The 17,671-nt window shown below is 35.4% G+C and overlaps 2 protein-coding genes across 4 annotated transcripts in view; one reads left to right on the top strand and one right to left on the bottom strand.

The window, feature by feature from the left end:
- LOC131693686 (probable beta-hexosaminidase fdl) overlaps positions 1 to 17,671 on the top strand; it is a 151,341-nt gene that overhangs the window by 41,879 nt on the left and 91,791 nt on the right. The window lies entirely within an intron of this gene.
- LOC131693689 (uncharacterized) overlaps positions 14,583 to 17,671 on the bottom strand; it is a 47,822-nt gene continuing 44,733 nt past the window's right edge. The window contains exon 4 of the mRNA XM_058981733.1: positions 14,583 to 17,199. Coding sequence (XP_058837716.1) covers positions 15,925 to 17,199 — 1,275 coding nt within the window. The 3' untranslated portion in view covers positions 14,583 to 15,924. The remainder of the gene's footprint in view (positions 17,200 to 17,671) is intronic.

Genomic DNA, 17,671 nt, shown 5'->3' with positions numbered 1-17,671 from the left:
ACCTAAAAATTGTTGTAGTCCGATGCAATAAAAAAATCTCCAAAATTGAAATGTACCTATTAATGTGAAACACAGTGAATAATACATATAATAAAGACCCATTTTTATTAGTCTCATGGTGTATTTTAGGCCGACAAAATGGGGACATTGACTAAATCGGCCAATTTTTTTCTTTATAATAAACTGAAGCTGTTAAAATATTCTTCTCGTCCCTTGATGTAGTCAGATAACTATTTCTGATTATGATGAACTTTTTATTTTCGCATATCTTCATGATAAGGAAAACGTGCTCAAGAAAGGATTTACTCGAATTCAGTCTTGTTCGTCTGCTAGAGCCCATCAAACATATGTTCATATTTGGCTGATAAAATCGGGGTTTCAATGTGTTATAATAGATATTCAGCATTCGAAGAAGTTTTCTGTGTTTCTACTTAGAAGTTTCCTGTGTTTCTACTTACTTGAAATCAGCGGCGTAGCCAGAAATTCGGTTTGGTGAAAATCGATCATACTGTCCAAACGGCATAATTCCGAAACCGTAATTTTTGAAGTTTTAAAATTATGCAGAATTAATTTTTCAGAAAATAGTAACAGAGTTCGTGTCTTTAGCGAATTTGTTGAGACTTTATTGTAGTCATGAATATTAACCTGAGAAAATTCACCATAAATACTTCTTGGACGATATACCGTCAAAATTATTTTATCAAATGATGCGCTGTTTAACGTTTGTAAAACTCATCGAAGATACTAACCCTCCGAAATTGGCGGTTTCAAAATGATGCTATCTTTACCTTAAATTACTGTTTTTAAACATTTGACCTATACATATAATTGGTCATACAACAAAAATCAAATGCTCATCAAAATCGATCAGAACCTGCTAGAGTCGAATGGAATTCGTCATTTTTCATAAATTTCTCTCTACATTCGGAAGATATTATCCTCGTTATTAATCATATTTCGTTTTTGTCTCAACTCGACGCATTCTCAAAATAAAAACCTGTTTTAATCCACCTAGTGGTGCAATTGTGCTTGTCTCATTTGTCCAGAGTACGATTCCATGGCTGGTTATGTTCAATACAATGGTGGAAATGAATATTACATGTTCAGTACGATTTGCACATACATACAATGGATCGACAACCATGATCTTGAGATGCTATGTGATACTGAAACATCGCTTGAAACCAGCGGCGGATCATGGAGAAAGATCCGGGAGGTCCAGGTCCTCCGAAAATTTTTTACTTGTTAAGAAATTTTAAACTAGTTTTAATTTTAAAGTAGCAACCCCTCACTGCATACTCCCTCCGGGTCGGTATGATTGACGATTTTTAGAGTGATTGCATAACCTTTCTATATGAAAAAGGCAAAAATGTACCAAAGCCCAAATATGTCAATTTTTGTCAAATATCTCAATGTTTCATGCATTTTAAAGTCATTTGGCATCAAAAATACAAATTTGATTTTGAATTTTTTTCATTCCAGTTTATATAGGAATTTGCTTTGTGATTGCACTCTTCAACTCGTAACTCCGGAACCGGAAGTCCAATCAATAAAAAATTCAATAGCAGCCGATGGGAAGGTTGTACCTTTCATTTGAGACTAACTTTGTTCAAATCGGTCTAACCATCTCTGAGAAACAGAGGTCACATTTTTTTTACATACACACATACACACACATACATACACACAGACATTTTTCGATCTCGACGAACTCAGTCGATTGGCATATGACACTCGGCTCTCCGGGTCGGGATTAGATTGACGAATTTTAGAGTGAATGAGAAAGGCAAAAACATTTTTAGCAAATGTTGAAAGTTATGCATTTTTTGGTGAGCCGTTCTATGTTTCATAGACATTAAATCAATTTTAACTTCGCTTCCTATTAAATAAAGACCCTTATTATAGTACATCTCTACAAAAGCGAGCTCAATTTGAAAAGAAATCTGAGGATTGTGATTGATTGTCAGCAATATCATAAAAAATTAAGAACACTACCTTAAATCCATTGTATACCGTGTTGGTTTACTGTAGATTGTCTAACTAGTTTACACAAAACACCATGCGACTCCATATCAGCAACAAAGCTTCAAAATCTCCTTAAATCTTTTTGCGCACCTAGGCGCAGAACGAGATCATGATATTCGAAAAGTAGAGCTTATTTCTTATAGAATGTATACTATGTGACCGTTCCGAAATGATTCCGAAATTTGTACAGAATAAATTAGTGAAAAAAGTATTTTTGATCTGACCACCTCAAACATATTGAAATTAAAAAGTTATAGTTACAAGCAAATTTACCAAATGTATTTCATTCACTAACCAAGTTCATTCGTTCCTCTACACAATGAAACTAGTTGTGCTAAAATCGCTCCAAAATTAAAAGAGCAACATGCATTTGAATTGAACAGAACAATGGTGATTTCGGAAAATCATTAAAAAATCCGGACTTTGCTACGTTTACACTCATGTTAAAAATCGTGTTCTTATCAAATGATCGTAAAATTTTAAATATACATCATTCAATATATGAGAAATTTAGGAAAAAAATAAAATATCAATATTTCAAAAATAAATTTTTGAGGTTTTGGCCAGCCTCCAGCCACTGTGCGCCATTGCTAGGAGTTATTTATTTCGCTTTTCATTTTCCGATATGTTTCAGATCGATCCGATGGTTATAAGTTAGAAAAATTGCAGTCAGAAGGTTCGCACAAATGAACATTTTTGTACTGATAAATTATCCAGTTCCTTCCAGACAACTTGGAAGTGTTCGGTGATTATTTCTAGCGGTTGTAGATAGTAAAATGAAATACAAAATTCGTTTTATCGAAATAATGTTTAACTTATTTCAATGGATTATTACTATATTGAACAATAAATAGGCGACAAAGAGTAATCAACAAACAACAAGCCATAACTTTTAAAGTATTCAAAATAGATATTTAAAGTCTTTGGTAAAGTTATATGCAAAAGTAAGAGCTACAAATTTGCTGAAGACATCATTTCGATATAATCACTTCCAAGAAAATTTGTAAAAATATCTCACTCATAGGGGGATTAATCAGCAAAAGCACAATACCAAAAGAAAGGGCATATTACCTTCATTAAATTCTCTGAAGATACTATTGACCTAAAGTAAGCCGTTTTGGCGTTAATAATAGATTACATGTTTTTGGTCATATTTCTGGCAATGGGAAATGATAAAAATCTTTCGTCCGCATTTAATGTTAAATATCTCTTTTGATAATAGTCTGATTTCAACAATCTATAGCTTGTTCGAAAGGTATTCGTTAAAGCTATCTAAAAACATATAAATTGTTAATCTATGTTGTCAATTTCGGCAGATAATTTAAAAAAAACTGCAAAAAACGCCATTTTTACACATTCAAACATTCATATCTTGGAAACTAAACATCAGAATCAAAAACAAATTAATAGCGTTCATACTGTTTTTTAGTTCTTTCATTTAAAACTGGTTTGGATAAGATCGGTTCAGCCATTGCTGAGAAACACGAATGAGAATTTGTCCGTTACATACACACACACACAGACACACACACACACACAGACATTGTCCCAAATCGTCGAGCTGAGTCGATTGGTATATAAGACTCGGCCCTCCGGGCCTCGGAAAAAATCTTGAAAGTTTGAGCGAATTCTATACATTTCTTTTATAAGAAATGTAAAAATATCTTGATCCAAAAACTCAAAGTTTTTTGTTCATTGTTTGTCATATTGAGTTAATTTTGAAAACGGATAATCAACGTTTTTAACCAATCGTTGCAATGAAATCCGCGAAATATTGCAATGATGAGTTAAAAGTTTCATTGAGTTTGTTCAAATATAAAGATTGAAGTTCAGGACAAGTCAATTTGATACGAAGATGCTAACAGAGTAGGAGATTCATGTAAGAATAGTTATCAGTCATCCCTGAGAACAATCGAAAAAATGAAAAAAAGGCATACATAATTGAAAAAGCTGTTTCTGCGGGAGGAATCACTTACCATCATGAAAAACAATATTAATATCATACTAGTTTGGTCAACACTTATCTAAAACTTCTCATCCAAAAAATATGAATGGTACCCTGTATCAGGGAATTATAATTTTCAGCTAAAAGATGAGACTTTCCAAGCTCTGAAAATCTGCTGAATTCACTATTGAACTAAACACAACTATTTGCCAAAAAAAAAGTGCTTGTGAATTGACAAACCACTAGGTCTTCTGTGAAACTAACTTAGACTTACAATTGGTTAAAATATTAAACTACTTTTCGGGATAATTTCAAATCGGTTTTTAGTTGGTAACAAAGTTGTAGACAATTAAATAATCTATCAGATTCTTACTTTTGGTGTTGTTCGAATGTCTAAAGCACCATCTAGGGGCAGAAATATGAACTAGTTCCATTGTAAAATCTATGTTTTCACGAAAAAAACTTAAAAAAAAAGTTGCTCTAGACCCCCCGACGGATTATTTTGATTTTGATTTCAAGTGAAAGGGGAAAGCCCATTCTTTCATATCCTGAAGTTTCAGAGAATTTGTTTGCATAAAGTTGTTAAAAAAAGACACCGTGATTTGTTTACTAATGTTAAACGAAATACTTTACTGATCTCTGAACAAAAAAATGTCTACAGTCGTCCTGATTCATTTTTTTACTCAATTTTGAAAAATTATAACTCCTTTAATAATGGATGGATTTTTATCACATCAGCATATATATATATATATATATATATATATATATATATATATATATATATATATATATATATATATATATATATATATATATATATATATATATATATATATATATATATATATATATATATATATATATATATATATATATATATATATATATATATATATATATATATATATATATATATATATATATATATATATATATATATATATATATATATATATATATATATATATATATTTATATATATATATATATATATATATATATATATATATATATATATATATATATATATATATATATATATATATATATATATATATATCTTCATAATAAATACATTTCATAGTAAAATAAATTATAATTCAAATTTATTTACTTTTATTAAAATATCATCCCTATCATATACAGAAAAAAATTTCATGTAAAATTATGCTATCTACGCTGCACATAAAGGGAACGCGACCAATAGTGTAAAATAATGCGTATGATTAAATTTACCTTGGGCGCAAATCTGTTGGTGACCATACTGACAAATAAAAAACCGTTATATATAATACTAAGACTTGAACCGACAACCATTGACTCATCAAAAATACCCCCTTATTGACAGCTAAAGCGACGTAAAACGTTACTGCAAAGTGTCGCACATAAGTTTTGCTTGAGCGTGAACGATCCAAGCGCATTTAAATTTTCGTGCAACGCAGTTAGTTTTTCTCTCTGCTCAACACAGTTAATAACGTGTAAAAATAAGATATTTTGGCTGAACTTTGAATGAATAGCGCGCAAGTCTCGAGCAGAATAATGTAAATTTTCATAGAAACATACGGATTTGCGTGATTTTCTGGGTTCATTTTATGTGCATTTATTCGTGCAACACAATTACATAATTTTTCAACAACATTTCAACATTATTAAATACGCTTAAATTAATTTTCATATTTTTTGCTGTGTACATATTGTTTTATGTCAGTAAGGGGTGTCTTTGGTGAGTCGATGATTGTCCGTTCATGTCTTGGTGTTAATTAACGGGATTTTTTTTCTATGTCGGTATTGACACCAACACATATGTAAGCTATTTATAGTACGGGTTGTGGCCCATATAAAATTGCTTACAAGCATGATTTTACACTATTGGTCGCGTTCCCTTTATGTGCAGTGTATAATCTTTCATGAATTTTTATCTATGTAGTCTTAGTACACTCAATATGTTACGAGACCCTAATCACTTTTAGTTACCCGCGAAGTTTTTTTTTTCGTTTTGGTAAACAGTCTTAACGAAAATTGATAACAGACATATGCATTATGAAACTTGGTTACAAGATGTGGCTCTACCAAAGCTAAAAGTCTAAAGAAAATTTTTGGCAAAAACCGTTTTTTCTCCACTAAGGAGAAAATGTTTCGATTTCATTAGTTCTCATCAGCTTAAAATGAGCTCCATTTCTTGCGGGACCTCACACAAAACTAGGGCTTACTCAGAAACACAAACCGTGTTTTCGTTTTTGGAGCTAGCGGTCATACGGCTCTGTCACTAAGTTAATGTCAAATTCTGATGAAATGACGTCGAAACGCATGTTTCATAACTATTTTTGGCGCAAAGTATCCCCGCATATCCAAAATAGCCCCACACGACAGTACTAAGATCTCAGCTGTTCATATCTCGCCATCATAGTGCTCAGATTGTTTACAGTACTCACATAAGGGAGACTGATTGCCATAGGTACACAGTGTTATGCGAGCACAAGTAAAGCCAGACCGCTGGATCACGAAGGAAGGAAGGAGGTGCGTCAGTTAAATTATTATTGTTCGGACACCACTGCTAATGTTTGGGGAAATATCCCTTTATTCAACCTCTCCGACGAAGATCTTACGAATAGTATTATCGTATGTATTAGAAGCCATATCGGGTAGTCATACCTCGATTGCGTTGTCTAATACAATCTAATAATACACAGTGATTGTTTAGTTGCTGCACAGTCCGAGCGGTAAAACACTGGTCCGGATAAATGTTCAAACACTGTTGGAATATTGAACGGACTTTACCAAGTAATTTCACCGTGACAACTAACTTGGATGTAACTAGGTGCGAAAAAACATAATGCACGTTGTATCCGAAACACCAATCCGGCCAAAAGAGTACGGAACAATCGAGTTGTTTCAGAAAAGGCGTTTTTCCAGTTCACGTACACTTTTTAGTTGACAGGCCTGGTTGAAATGAAAATGTCCCTTTTCAAGATACGGGTACAGATCGTCAGCCAAACCAGATATTTCTCGAAGAAACTTTGACGTTTTCATTAGCTTGAACATGTCTACCACTTTTCTCTCTTTTAGGTTGCCTTATAGAACTTGCAGCTAGGAAGCTTTTTGAAGTCTGCCTTGTCGTAGGCTTCGTCGTCCATTATCACTCAATTGAATTTCGTCCGCATCGTCGGGAACAGCTTCCGGTATGGCGTTTTGTCTGTATTGTTTTGTTTATCATCGTGATTTGGAATTACTATCGTCTTATAAGTCGACAGCCTGGTTTATTTTTTGTTCAAGTTTGCTATATGGTTGTAGCTTGTTTGCAACCTCTCGGACGAAGAAACCGCTTGCCACTGTCGTCCCTGTGGCTCTTGGCATTCGATTTTCAGATTTTCTGGCTGTCAAAAAACGTTCCCCGAACGTTTGTGAGAGTTCATTTGGCTACTTTAACGATGTCAAGAGTAAATGTAGTAATCCAAAGTAGTGGTGTAGTAATGTCGAGATCCAAATAGAGGAATCATTCTGCAGGCGCAGCGCCACATATAGATGTTTGTCGCCATCCTAGAAACTAAGATAGCGACTTCCGGTTTAGCGGAATTCTCTAAAACCCAATTAAATCAATTTCGGATATCTTCAAGAGGGAGATGGTTGGGTGCGTGATAGAGATTAATGTCTGAGTCCATTTTGTAATTCAAAAGTGAGTCAATCGAGTCAAAAAGCTGACAATATCGGTTGTTGATTAAATCGGTCCTTCGCTGTATTATTAAGCTTAAAGTGATTTTCGCTAAATCAGAAGTCTGACATGGCTTCCGGGATTGATCTCCGGTTTCAGTTCAACACCACTATTCCAAAAATTCTGTCAATGTTGTGGTAATAGAAAGTTTTGATAACTAAGTCGCAATCTTGGTTTTCAACATAACCTCGGACATCGGTATTTGGCGTCAAGCCTAATTCGAAAATATCCAAACATATTGCTCGGATGTTAGAGATTTTCGCTAACCACGAAGTCGCCATCTTTGTTTGAACATGACTTCAGACATCGGCGTCAACTCGTTAAGCCAGTTCCAAAAATATCTATATTGATTAGGTTTTAAAGAATTCCGCTAAACCGGATGTCACCATCTTGATTTTCAAAATGGTCTCAGACATCGATATTTGGCGTCAACTCGTTAAGCTCATTTCAAAAATGTTCATAGTGATTAGTTTATAGAGAATTTTCAAAATGGCGTCAGGCATCGATATTTGGCGTCTATTGGTCCAAAAAACACAATTTGACTGGGTTTTAGAGAATTCCACTGAACCGGAAGTCACCATCTTGGTTTTCAAAACGGCCATCGATATTTGGCATCCATTTGTCAAGCCCGTTCCAAAAATACCCATATTGATTGGGTTTAGAGAATTCCGTTAAACCAGAAGCTGACATCTTGATTTTTAAAATGGTCTTAGACATCGATTGCGTAGACTCGTCAAGCCCATTTCAAAAATGCTCACTATGATTGGGTTTAAAAAAATCCACAAAACCGGATGTCGCCACCTTGGTTTGCAATTGCATCCGTTCAAGATGGCGCCAGTATTCGATCAGCCTCTAGATAATTCAAGGTTCCGTTCAAAACATTACGTGCTCGCGTGAAAGGAAATTTCTTGTTATGAATGAAAGCGCATCAAATATTTCGCGTGAGTTAACAATATAATAATTTAAGGTCTTGTTGAAATAGATAATCGGAAAAAACATGATCGAAAAAGATAAGGGAAAAGAATAAAAAAAACTGCTCCGAAGCGCAAACGTGATCGTCGCACAGTTAAGCAATCACATTAGTTGGAATGCACAACTTCAATTTCACACTCTGGCGATGACGAGGACACCGAAGAAGTCATGCGCAAGTACAAAGCCAATCGCAGATGCTGAAAATTTTCTTGCATTTTTTTACCTGAATAACGTCAATGGATTTTGTGTATTATTTGTATTATAAATTTTTAAATAATCTGCTATATTCATACTTTTCAAATAAAAGTTGAACCGCAGATATTCTAGGCGTGTACATTAAACCTCTCTACATTTTGAAAAAAAAACAAAATAAATATACATGGGTCAGCTCAGATTCTTGTTCTAAATGTGAATTTAAAAACTTCCGCCAAAAATGACTTAGTTTGGACATGATTTAGAGGTGTCTCCAATCAAAAATCCTGTTTTTGCTATGTTTCCATAGGAAGATCACTTACACTCTGATTTAATAGACCCTACATGCCCACATATCATCAAAGATTGTTCCTTAGACATATCTTAACATGTTTAAACAGGTGAACATAGCTGTAATCGCAATAGAAAATTTGTTAACTGGATTTTTATATAGAAAAGAATATCAAAACCAAGGAAAATTAGTAGTATTTTTTATTTATTTTTATTTTTTGAGCATTTGTCAGGTCACTATAAAAAGAATGTTAAACATAGGTGAAAAATAAACTTTTTCACAAAAATGTCGACCATTTTGTGAAAAATCTAAATTTTAAAAATTGGACGATCAGGAAGTTGTTCCGGTAACAAATAATAAAATGAATGTTTAATTCTTAAAGTCAGATCTTCAGAGCAGATACAATCTTGCACTTGGCTTGACCCTGTAATTCTGAAACAAGCTCCGCCAATTCCATCTGCCATGTCATCATCGACAAAATTAAAATTAAAAACACCTCCAATTATTCCGGTCTTCCCTGCGCGTATTCTACAAATAATCCGATACGAAGAATAGGAAATATTTTGTTTGATTTATAACATTTCACGCTATCATAGCTACACTAAGGGTTTTTTTTTACACGGGGGATACGTGCCGTGCAAAAAATCCGCGATAATTGCGAAATCCGAATAAAAACCGTGTTAATTCAGAAAACCGTGCAAAAACTGCGTTAATTCCGGAATCCGTGAAAAAACCAATTAACATGGTTGTTGCATTTATTCTAAATCCTATTGAAGAATCAAAGCAAACTAAAACGTGTTGTGAGACATCTGTCTGTCAGGCCTGCAATTACAAAAAGGATGATGGTTTAATTTTTACAGAGGAGGTGAATTTCTAAACGATATTCTTACAGGTAAATACAAATTATTTTGATATGGAATATAAAAGTGATTGTAAGAAATTACTTTTACTTTATTGCGCAATTTGCTAAAGTTAGTTCATGAAGTTTTGAAGAATTGCAATTATAAAAAGTTATGTTATTTATGTCATATTGCGACCATGATGTGTATATTTCCATTGTGAACGTCCGACATTACGTCGGAGAATTCGTCCATCCAATAAAGGAAGGATATGCGGTTTTCGCAGCTTTTCTTACTTGCGATAATATTCGCCGAAGTAAAATGAGAAACATAATTTCAGCGCTTACCGGATAAGTGCAAGAGCTGCTTTCATTTATGAAACACTGGATAGGGAACTTTGAAAAAATGTGGTAAAACTTCCGGATGCACCGACATAGCTCAGGCACAGGGGAACAACATATTTTTTCATTTCTGAAATATAACCAATGTCAGTGGTTATTAAAACTATTTAAGTAACGTCAGATTTTTGCAGTTATATGTTTGATAGATTTCTATAATTTACCTAACGTTTTTCTTGCCATTTTGGATTCCGTGTTGAAGATATTAGAGAAGTTTTCTTAAACACCAAAAAATTCACCGTATTTTGACGGATGTCAAATTACCCATCATCATTTTCACGTACGTGCCATCTGTGAGTCAATCACGCTTTTATTCGCCAATTGAATATAAAGAACTTAGAAGATATTTGGAACAGTCGAAAAACGGATCTTAAAGATGCGTTTTGGCTCGTATTTCAACCATATGGTTGTTTTTAGAAAAGGATTGGTGAGTAGACGCCAAATATCGACGACTGACTCCATTTTGAAAATCACGGTTTTGTGGAATTCTCAAACACCCAATCAATTTCGATATTTTTGGAATGGCCTTGACAAGTAGACGCCAAATATTCATACCCGAGGGCTATTTAAAAACCAAGATGGCGACATCTGATTTAGCGAAATTCTTGAAAACTCAATCAGTATCGGTATTTTTTGAAACAGGCTTAACGAGTAGACGCCAAATGTCAATGTCTGAGGTCATTCTGAAAACTAAGATGGCAGATTTAGTGGAATTCTCTAGAACTCAATCAATAGGTATGGGTATTTTTGGAACGGTAACCAAACGCGAAACATCGATGTTTGACGCCATTCTAGAATCCAAAATAACGACTTCCGGTTAAGCGGAATTCTTTAAAACTCAATTTATATAGATATCTTCAATGCGGGCTTGATGAGCGCGTAATAGAGATCAATATCTGAGACCATTTTTCTATACAAAATGGGGTCAATCGAATCAAAAATCTGACAAAATCGGGATTCAACAAAATTGGGTATTGATAAAATAGGGTCTTTACTGTATTATTCGAAGATTTTTGTCAAATTAGATGTCGCCATTCTGGATTATAAACTGACTATCGGGATTTATCTTTGGCTTCAATTCATCACCACTAGAGAATTTTACTCTTGGTTGTCAAGATAGCCTCAGACATCAATAATTAGTGTTTACTCGTGAAGCCTGGTTTGAAAATATCTACATAGTAATCGGGTGTCAGAGAATTCCACTAAACGAAAAGTTACCATCTTTGTTTGAAAATAGCTTCAGCCAGTATTTGGCGTCAGCTCGTCAAGCTCGTTCCAAAAATACCGATTTTGATTGGGTTTTGAAGAATTCCGATAAACCAGAAATCCAAGATGGCGACTGATGATGCTTTTTAACATGGTCTCATGTATCGATATTTGTCGTCTACTTGTCAAGTCTGTTCCAAAAATACACGTATTAACTGGGCTTTGGAAACATCCACTGAGCCGGAAGTCGCCATCTTGGCTTTTAAAATGTCCTCAGGCATCGATATTTGGCGTCTATTCATCAATGCCGTTCTAAAAATACCCATAGAGAGCTCCGTTAAACCAGAAGCCGACATCTTGATTTTCCAAATGGTCTCAGATATCGATGGCGCCACTTGTCAAGCCCATTTCAAAAATGCTCACGATGATTGGGTTTAAAACGAATTCCACAAAACCGGATGTCGCCACCTTGGTTTTCAAAATGACGTCAGTCATCGATATTTGGCGTCTACTTGTTAATCTTGTTCCAAAAACACCCATAATGGTGAAGTGCGGACCAAAAGTTCCATCTTTTTCACTTTTTCAAAAAAATTCTATGTTCTTTGCATTTGTTTATATTGCGTGTTATCAGTCGGTGGTTTTCAATACAGTTAATATATCGTAGAGAAGAAAAAACGAAGTTTGTCTAAATACTATTGTAATATACGGTGATCCGGCCAAATACGCGGATAAGATTAGTTTGTCAAGGCGATACTTCCACGGCCGGCTGTGTAGAGTTTAGATAACATGTCGCATTGCTCGTGAGAAAGATCAACGACTACTTTGTTTTCAGTTATGAGTGATGGCGTTTGGTCACCGGTTTCTTACAGCAATATTTTATTACGTCTATCACCTACGTTTCGAAGGTCTATGCCTTCATCTTCAGGGCGAAAAACGCTAACAGTATTATCCAACTTGACAAAGATAATAATTTTTTGCCCTGAAGATTAAGGCATAGACCATCGAAACGTAGATGATAGACGTAATAAAATATAATTGTAAGAAACCCGTGACCAAACGCCATCACTCATTACTGGTCGCATTGCTTGCTTAGAGCGAATCCTAGCTAAACCTCCAACTCCACAACACCTAAGAAAGAGTCTGAGGAATCCCCGTCCTTCCCTTAGAGTAGGTGAAGCATCAATACTTTCCGTCTGCATTATCCTCTATCCTTCCCCGGGAACGACGGAGAAGCCGGTGGCCGGCAATGATGGCTGTCATGTTGTTGCGGTTTTAATATGGGTCGGAATGGTATTAATTCCTACTTACCATTTCCTAAGCTACTTTTATTAGATAATCATCAGTCAAACATGATGAAGTCAGTGTGCAATCTGGCAACACAACGCAAGTGACCCCAAGTTGGTGCTAGTTACTGACGAATGAATTTTAACACCAAATTCAACTTTTGTAAATTGCGTGTTATGTCGGTGCTTAGATATTGGATCATTGAAGTTAGAACACGGAGAGTAAATTTTTCATAGAAAAAATCATTTCAGAAAATCCATACATGTACAAAATCGAGAATAATAGATTCTTCATCTATTCATTGATGGATTCCAATGGAACTAACGATGGAAGTAGAGGGAAGGTTTTTGAGTACTGAATGCATGAATGTAAATTTCGTTCGAATATCCTTCGACACTCAGTGATAACAAATTGAGTTATTCTGTTGCCAACTATTGAGGGTACATTTCCAGCTGTATTCGCATAAGAAACTTTCTCCCCAAAGCTTTTGGCGCGAACCTCAGGAAAATAATGTTTTTTTTAGTTAATTGCGTTTAGTTTTGAAAATTGCGAAGGTACAAGTACTTGAGGAATAGAATCAGGGACATTAAGTCATGGGGTAAATGGCAATGGCAGGCCGAAATTTGACACCGTAAAATTTACAAAATATTACAAAAGCGAAATTGACATGTAAGGAATAAAATGTGAATATTGTATTTATTCATTTTGCATCATTCAAATCATCTGATAGGCATTTGGTTGTCACCGTTATAGATTCGAGCTACGATTGATGTGCTTAACATCTATGATTTGTTTTTAACATTTGAGGAATTCCACGAAGATCCGTCCGAAAATCTTTAAAATCGTGACCGACCATCTTAGATTCCAATGAAACTTTACACGTTTCACCGTCATGCAAGACTAAATATTTTCCACAGGTAATAAGATTATTTTGACTCAAGAGCAACTTTTCAAAAGGGCGTAAACGTTTCTACGTGCATGAATTTCAATTTTTTTGTTCGATTACTGTATTTTATACAGCAAAACTATCTGAGAACGAGTTACAGGGAATGAATACTTCTGTCTGAAAAAAATATACACCTAAAAAAATGTTGTGTCATTTTTCAAAACAACAAAAATTTATGATAAAAATTTAAATTGCGAAAAAACCCATTTTTTTAAATTTTTTATATTTTGTTACCAAAAACCTAAAGAGAAAAAAAACATTTTGAATGTGATTGCATGATGGAGAAAAAATCGGTAAAAAAGTTTTCCTAACAATAACTTCGTACATGTTTTTAAATTTCATACTAATAGACATACAAAATTGTAATTCTATTACAGAATATAATTCTAAGCACCATTTAAAATCAAAATGCATTTAACAAAAATATTCCAAAATGCGATAGTTTTCGAGATATTTGAAATTTTGCTCCTTCAAAAACAATTAATTCGTGTAATTATGCTCTTTTTAAAAGTTATTCGCGTTACCCCATCAAAAAATGTCAAAAATTTAATGTTTATCGTTTTAAAGACGTAAAAGCAACTTTTAGTGTATTTGGATCCTAGAGAAGCTTTCAATAAAAAAGTTTTCCTAACAACAACTTTTGACATTTTTTTATAATTCTTACTATTTGCAGTCAAAAATACAATTTTCTTTTTGAATATGATTCTAAACACCATTTTAAATCGAAATGCTCTTAACAAAAATTTTCTAAAATGTAGTAGTTCTCGAGATATTTTAACTTTTGTTTTAACAACGCAATTATTTTGTTTTATTACGACCTTTTCATAAGTTAGTCGCGTTTCTCCATCAACAATAATAGGTTTTTCAAAAGGCCCGTAAACTTTCCTGCAACTTTCTCTTTGACATCAAGGCGATATTGTGAAACATTTTAAAGTTACATGAAAACAACCAACATATGATTCAGCTATATAGTTTAATCAACAGACCCTATGGTTGAAATATATTTTGGTGGCTTTCATGTAACTTTCAAATGGTTTACAATATCGCCTTGATGTCAAAGAGAACGTTGCATTCCAATTGCCAGAGAATATCATGTAGATTCATACAGCGAACACTCCTGCAAAGTTTCGTTCGAATCGACGATGGTCATATTTTGCGGTCGGCCGGTTTCCTCATTTTGCATATTTTATTTATTTTCGTTTATCTGTACAATACATTAAAACAATAATTCACGTCGCAATAAAGTGAGAACGCAAACAACAATAGAATCTATATTTATTTATTTCTTAATTTTTTTGCTAAAAGTTCGTGCCTTCTTACATTTTTCACAGAAAACCTCGACAAGTCAAGAATATTTTTTCTATTGAGTAGACACAATGGTAAACTAAATCGGGAGTACGTCAAATCGAGGTATACTTCCAGTAGAATCATGGACTCTACCATGTATTACTGTGGAGAAGAATAACTATACATATTTGTTTCTATAATCGAAAGTAAAACAGTCGACTATTGATCTATGTTTGCGTTGTTTTGCATGGATTTGCTCTACTCCTCTTTTCTACAAGCTTTTGTTTGTATTTCTGATTTTCTAGTTTCAGAATGGTAAAGAATTAATCATTGCAATTGCAATATCGTTCTGGCTTGATAGTATTCGCTTTATCTATAATACATGTTAACAAATTTGCTCTAGATTTTATTCTAGTAGGCTGTCTCATTATTTTACTCCTTTAGTCGATGGTCCCTTTGATATCGAGTAAGGAAAAGTACACTAATTTAAGCAATTTACATTATTTGTGCACCTATGTATGACGTACTAATTTCATAAACTTGTACAACGAATATCTACTACAAATTAATGAGGATGTGCTGTCTTAGTAGATTTGAGATTCCTGATCATTGTCTAATAACAGTAAGCATTGACTTGCATCTCATCTACTATACTCCAAAGCAGTAACGTGATTTCTAAAACAAACTACACCCTATTTCTTCATGGTCAGAAGAATAATAATAATACGTATAATATTTTACTTCAAAGGCCATTGTAATAAGTACTTCCGGTTGCATCACGCTCGGTGCAATATAAATCCATACTTCCGGTCCGATCCTGGGCTCCCTAAACATAACCACTGGATTCTAACCGCAGGGCAGCTTCGTACGTTGGCAAACCGGTCCGGTCGATGATTTGACTCATGTCCAACCGGACGAAACCATTCTCGGCCAAGTTACGAAAAGTGTCATGCTCTCGCCCTGCACCGCCGTTCCCATTATCACTGGCACGATGATTGGCACCAGCAGCACTAGCAGCGTTAACAGATGAATCTACCCCAACAGTCAAATCGTTACCACCGGTAGGGCTATTAGCGTTATTACTGTCACCACCGCCGATGGCATTGTCGGTAATGTCGGTCGTGCCACTATTCAATATTGTTCTAGATCTGACGGGTTCCGGCGCGGTTGCAACACTAGGGCTTTTATTGTTATTATTCACCTCGTCGGTGTCATCGTCGCCGGATTTGTGGTTGGCACCGGTACAATCTGACTCATCGATATTGTTGTTGTTGTTATTATTGTTGATGCAATCCGACGACGAATAGAGCTCGTTACTGTTACTACCGGTAGCACTAGTGGCACCTACTGAATGGAATTGAAAATCTTGCAATAGTGCATTCAATCCCAAGCTGCGAATCTGACAGTTGTCCCTCCGGCAGATGCCCTCATTGTTAGCTGACTGATTGTTACCGTTGTCATCACTACTGCCATTGCAACCTAGCAGATTGTCGGCTCCAATAGTAACTACCCGAAGCCAATTCGCATCGTCCCCCTCCGTATTGCAGTTGCTGATGTTATCGTAGTAATGATTATTATTATTATTAATGCCATGATTTTGCATCACCTCGCCATCCACAAATTGGCCGCAGTTCCGGCAGTACACTTGCAGATTATCGCTCAGTTGACAGTTGCAATTTCCGTGCGCCGTCGCCGCCGTCGTCGTCGTCGTCGTGGTAGCAATTTCTCCGCAACCCGGTGACCTGAGGATGCCACTAAAGTCACAAAACTCCGGGCCGACTGGGCGATTCCGCTTGCGTCGCTGATTGCCAACTAAATCGTACAGCAGAGCGTCGAACTTAGCGGCCGGCCCGCGGGAGTTTGCATCCCCTTCGGGTGGCAGTGCACCCAAATCAAAACTCTTCCGTCGTGTCGTGCCGACCATTTCATCCTGGGCCAGCACCGTGTCGTAGCTTGGCGGGGGACCATGGGGATGGTGGTAGTGATGATGATGATGGTGGCCGTAGGTCATTGCCGGAAGCGATTGGTATTCGTTGCCGGTGGTGTTGTCCAAAAATAAGTTGCTGCTGCCCGCTGCGCTCGACGCCGGGGTGTCGTAACACTGTCGGGAGGAAAGTTAGGTAAAGAGAAAGAGAGAGATAAAAAACGGTTACGATTTGTGAGTGTAATTGTTGCTGAGTTGAGATGAGGCGGCAGCAAATTAGTAACAGATTTGCTGGCCACTAGCTTCCCGCTGTAGTCCGGGAAAAGTTATAAATCAATTTGGAAGCAGGACGAGCTCATCCGGGTTGACTGACTGACTCGCCTGGAGGTAAATAGGGCCATTCATTTTGATTAACTTCAGTTGCTTTGCACTTGGAGTGAACGATGGGCTGGGAGGCTAAATGTTAACGGACGTTGAAAGGATGCTGGACTGACTTGCATTGCCTTTAGTTTTATGTAGGGTAGGAATCCTTAAAACGCCTCATGTTCTAAAGTTCAACTTTTAGCTTTTTGGAATAAAATTTCTATAAGGCAAATGCTAAAGGGTGAATACAAAATTATTGTTACACTGAACAGCAACTAACCAAAAT

The sequence above is a fragment of the Topomyia yanbarensis genome, chromosome 3 (genome assembly GCF_030247195.1).
Source record: "Topomyia yanbarensis strain Yona2022 chromosome 3, ASM3024719v1, whole genome shotgun sequence".
Taxonomy (NCBI): Eukaryota; Metazoa; Arthropoda; class Insecta; order Diptera; family Culicidae; genus Topomyia; species Topomyia yanbarensis.
This window is presented reverse-complemented; position numbering and strand designations above follow the sequence as displayed.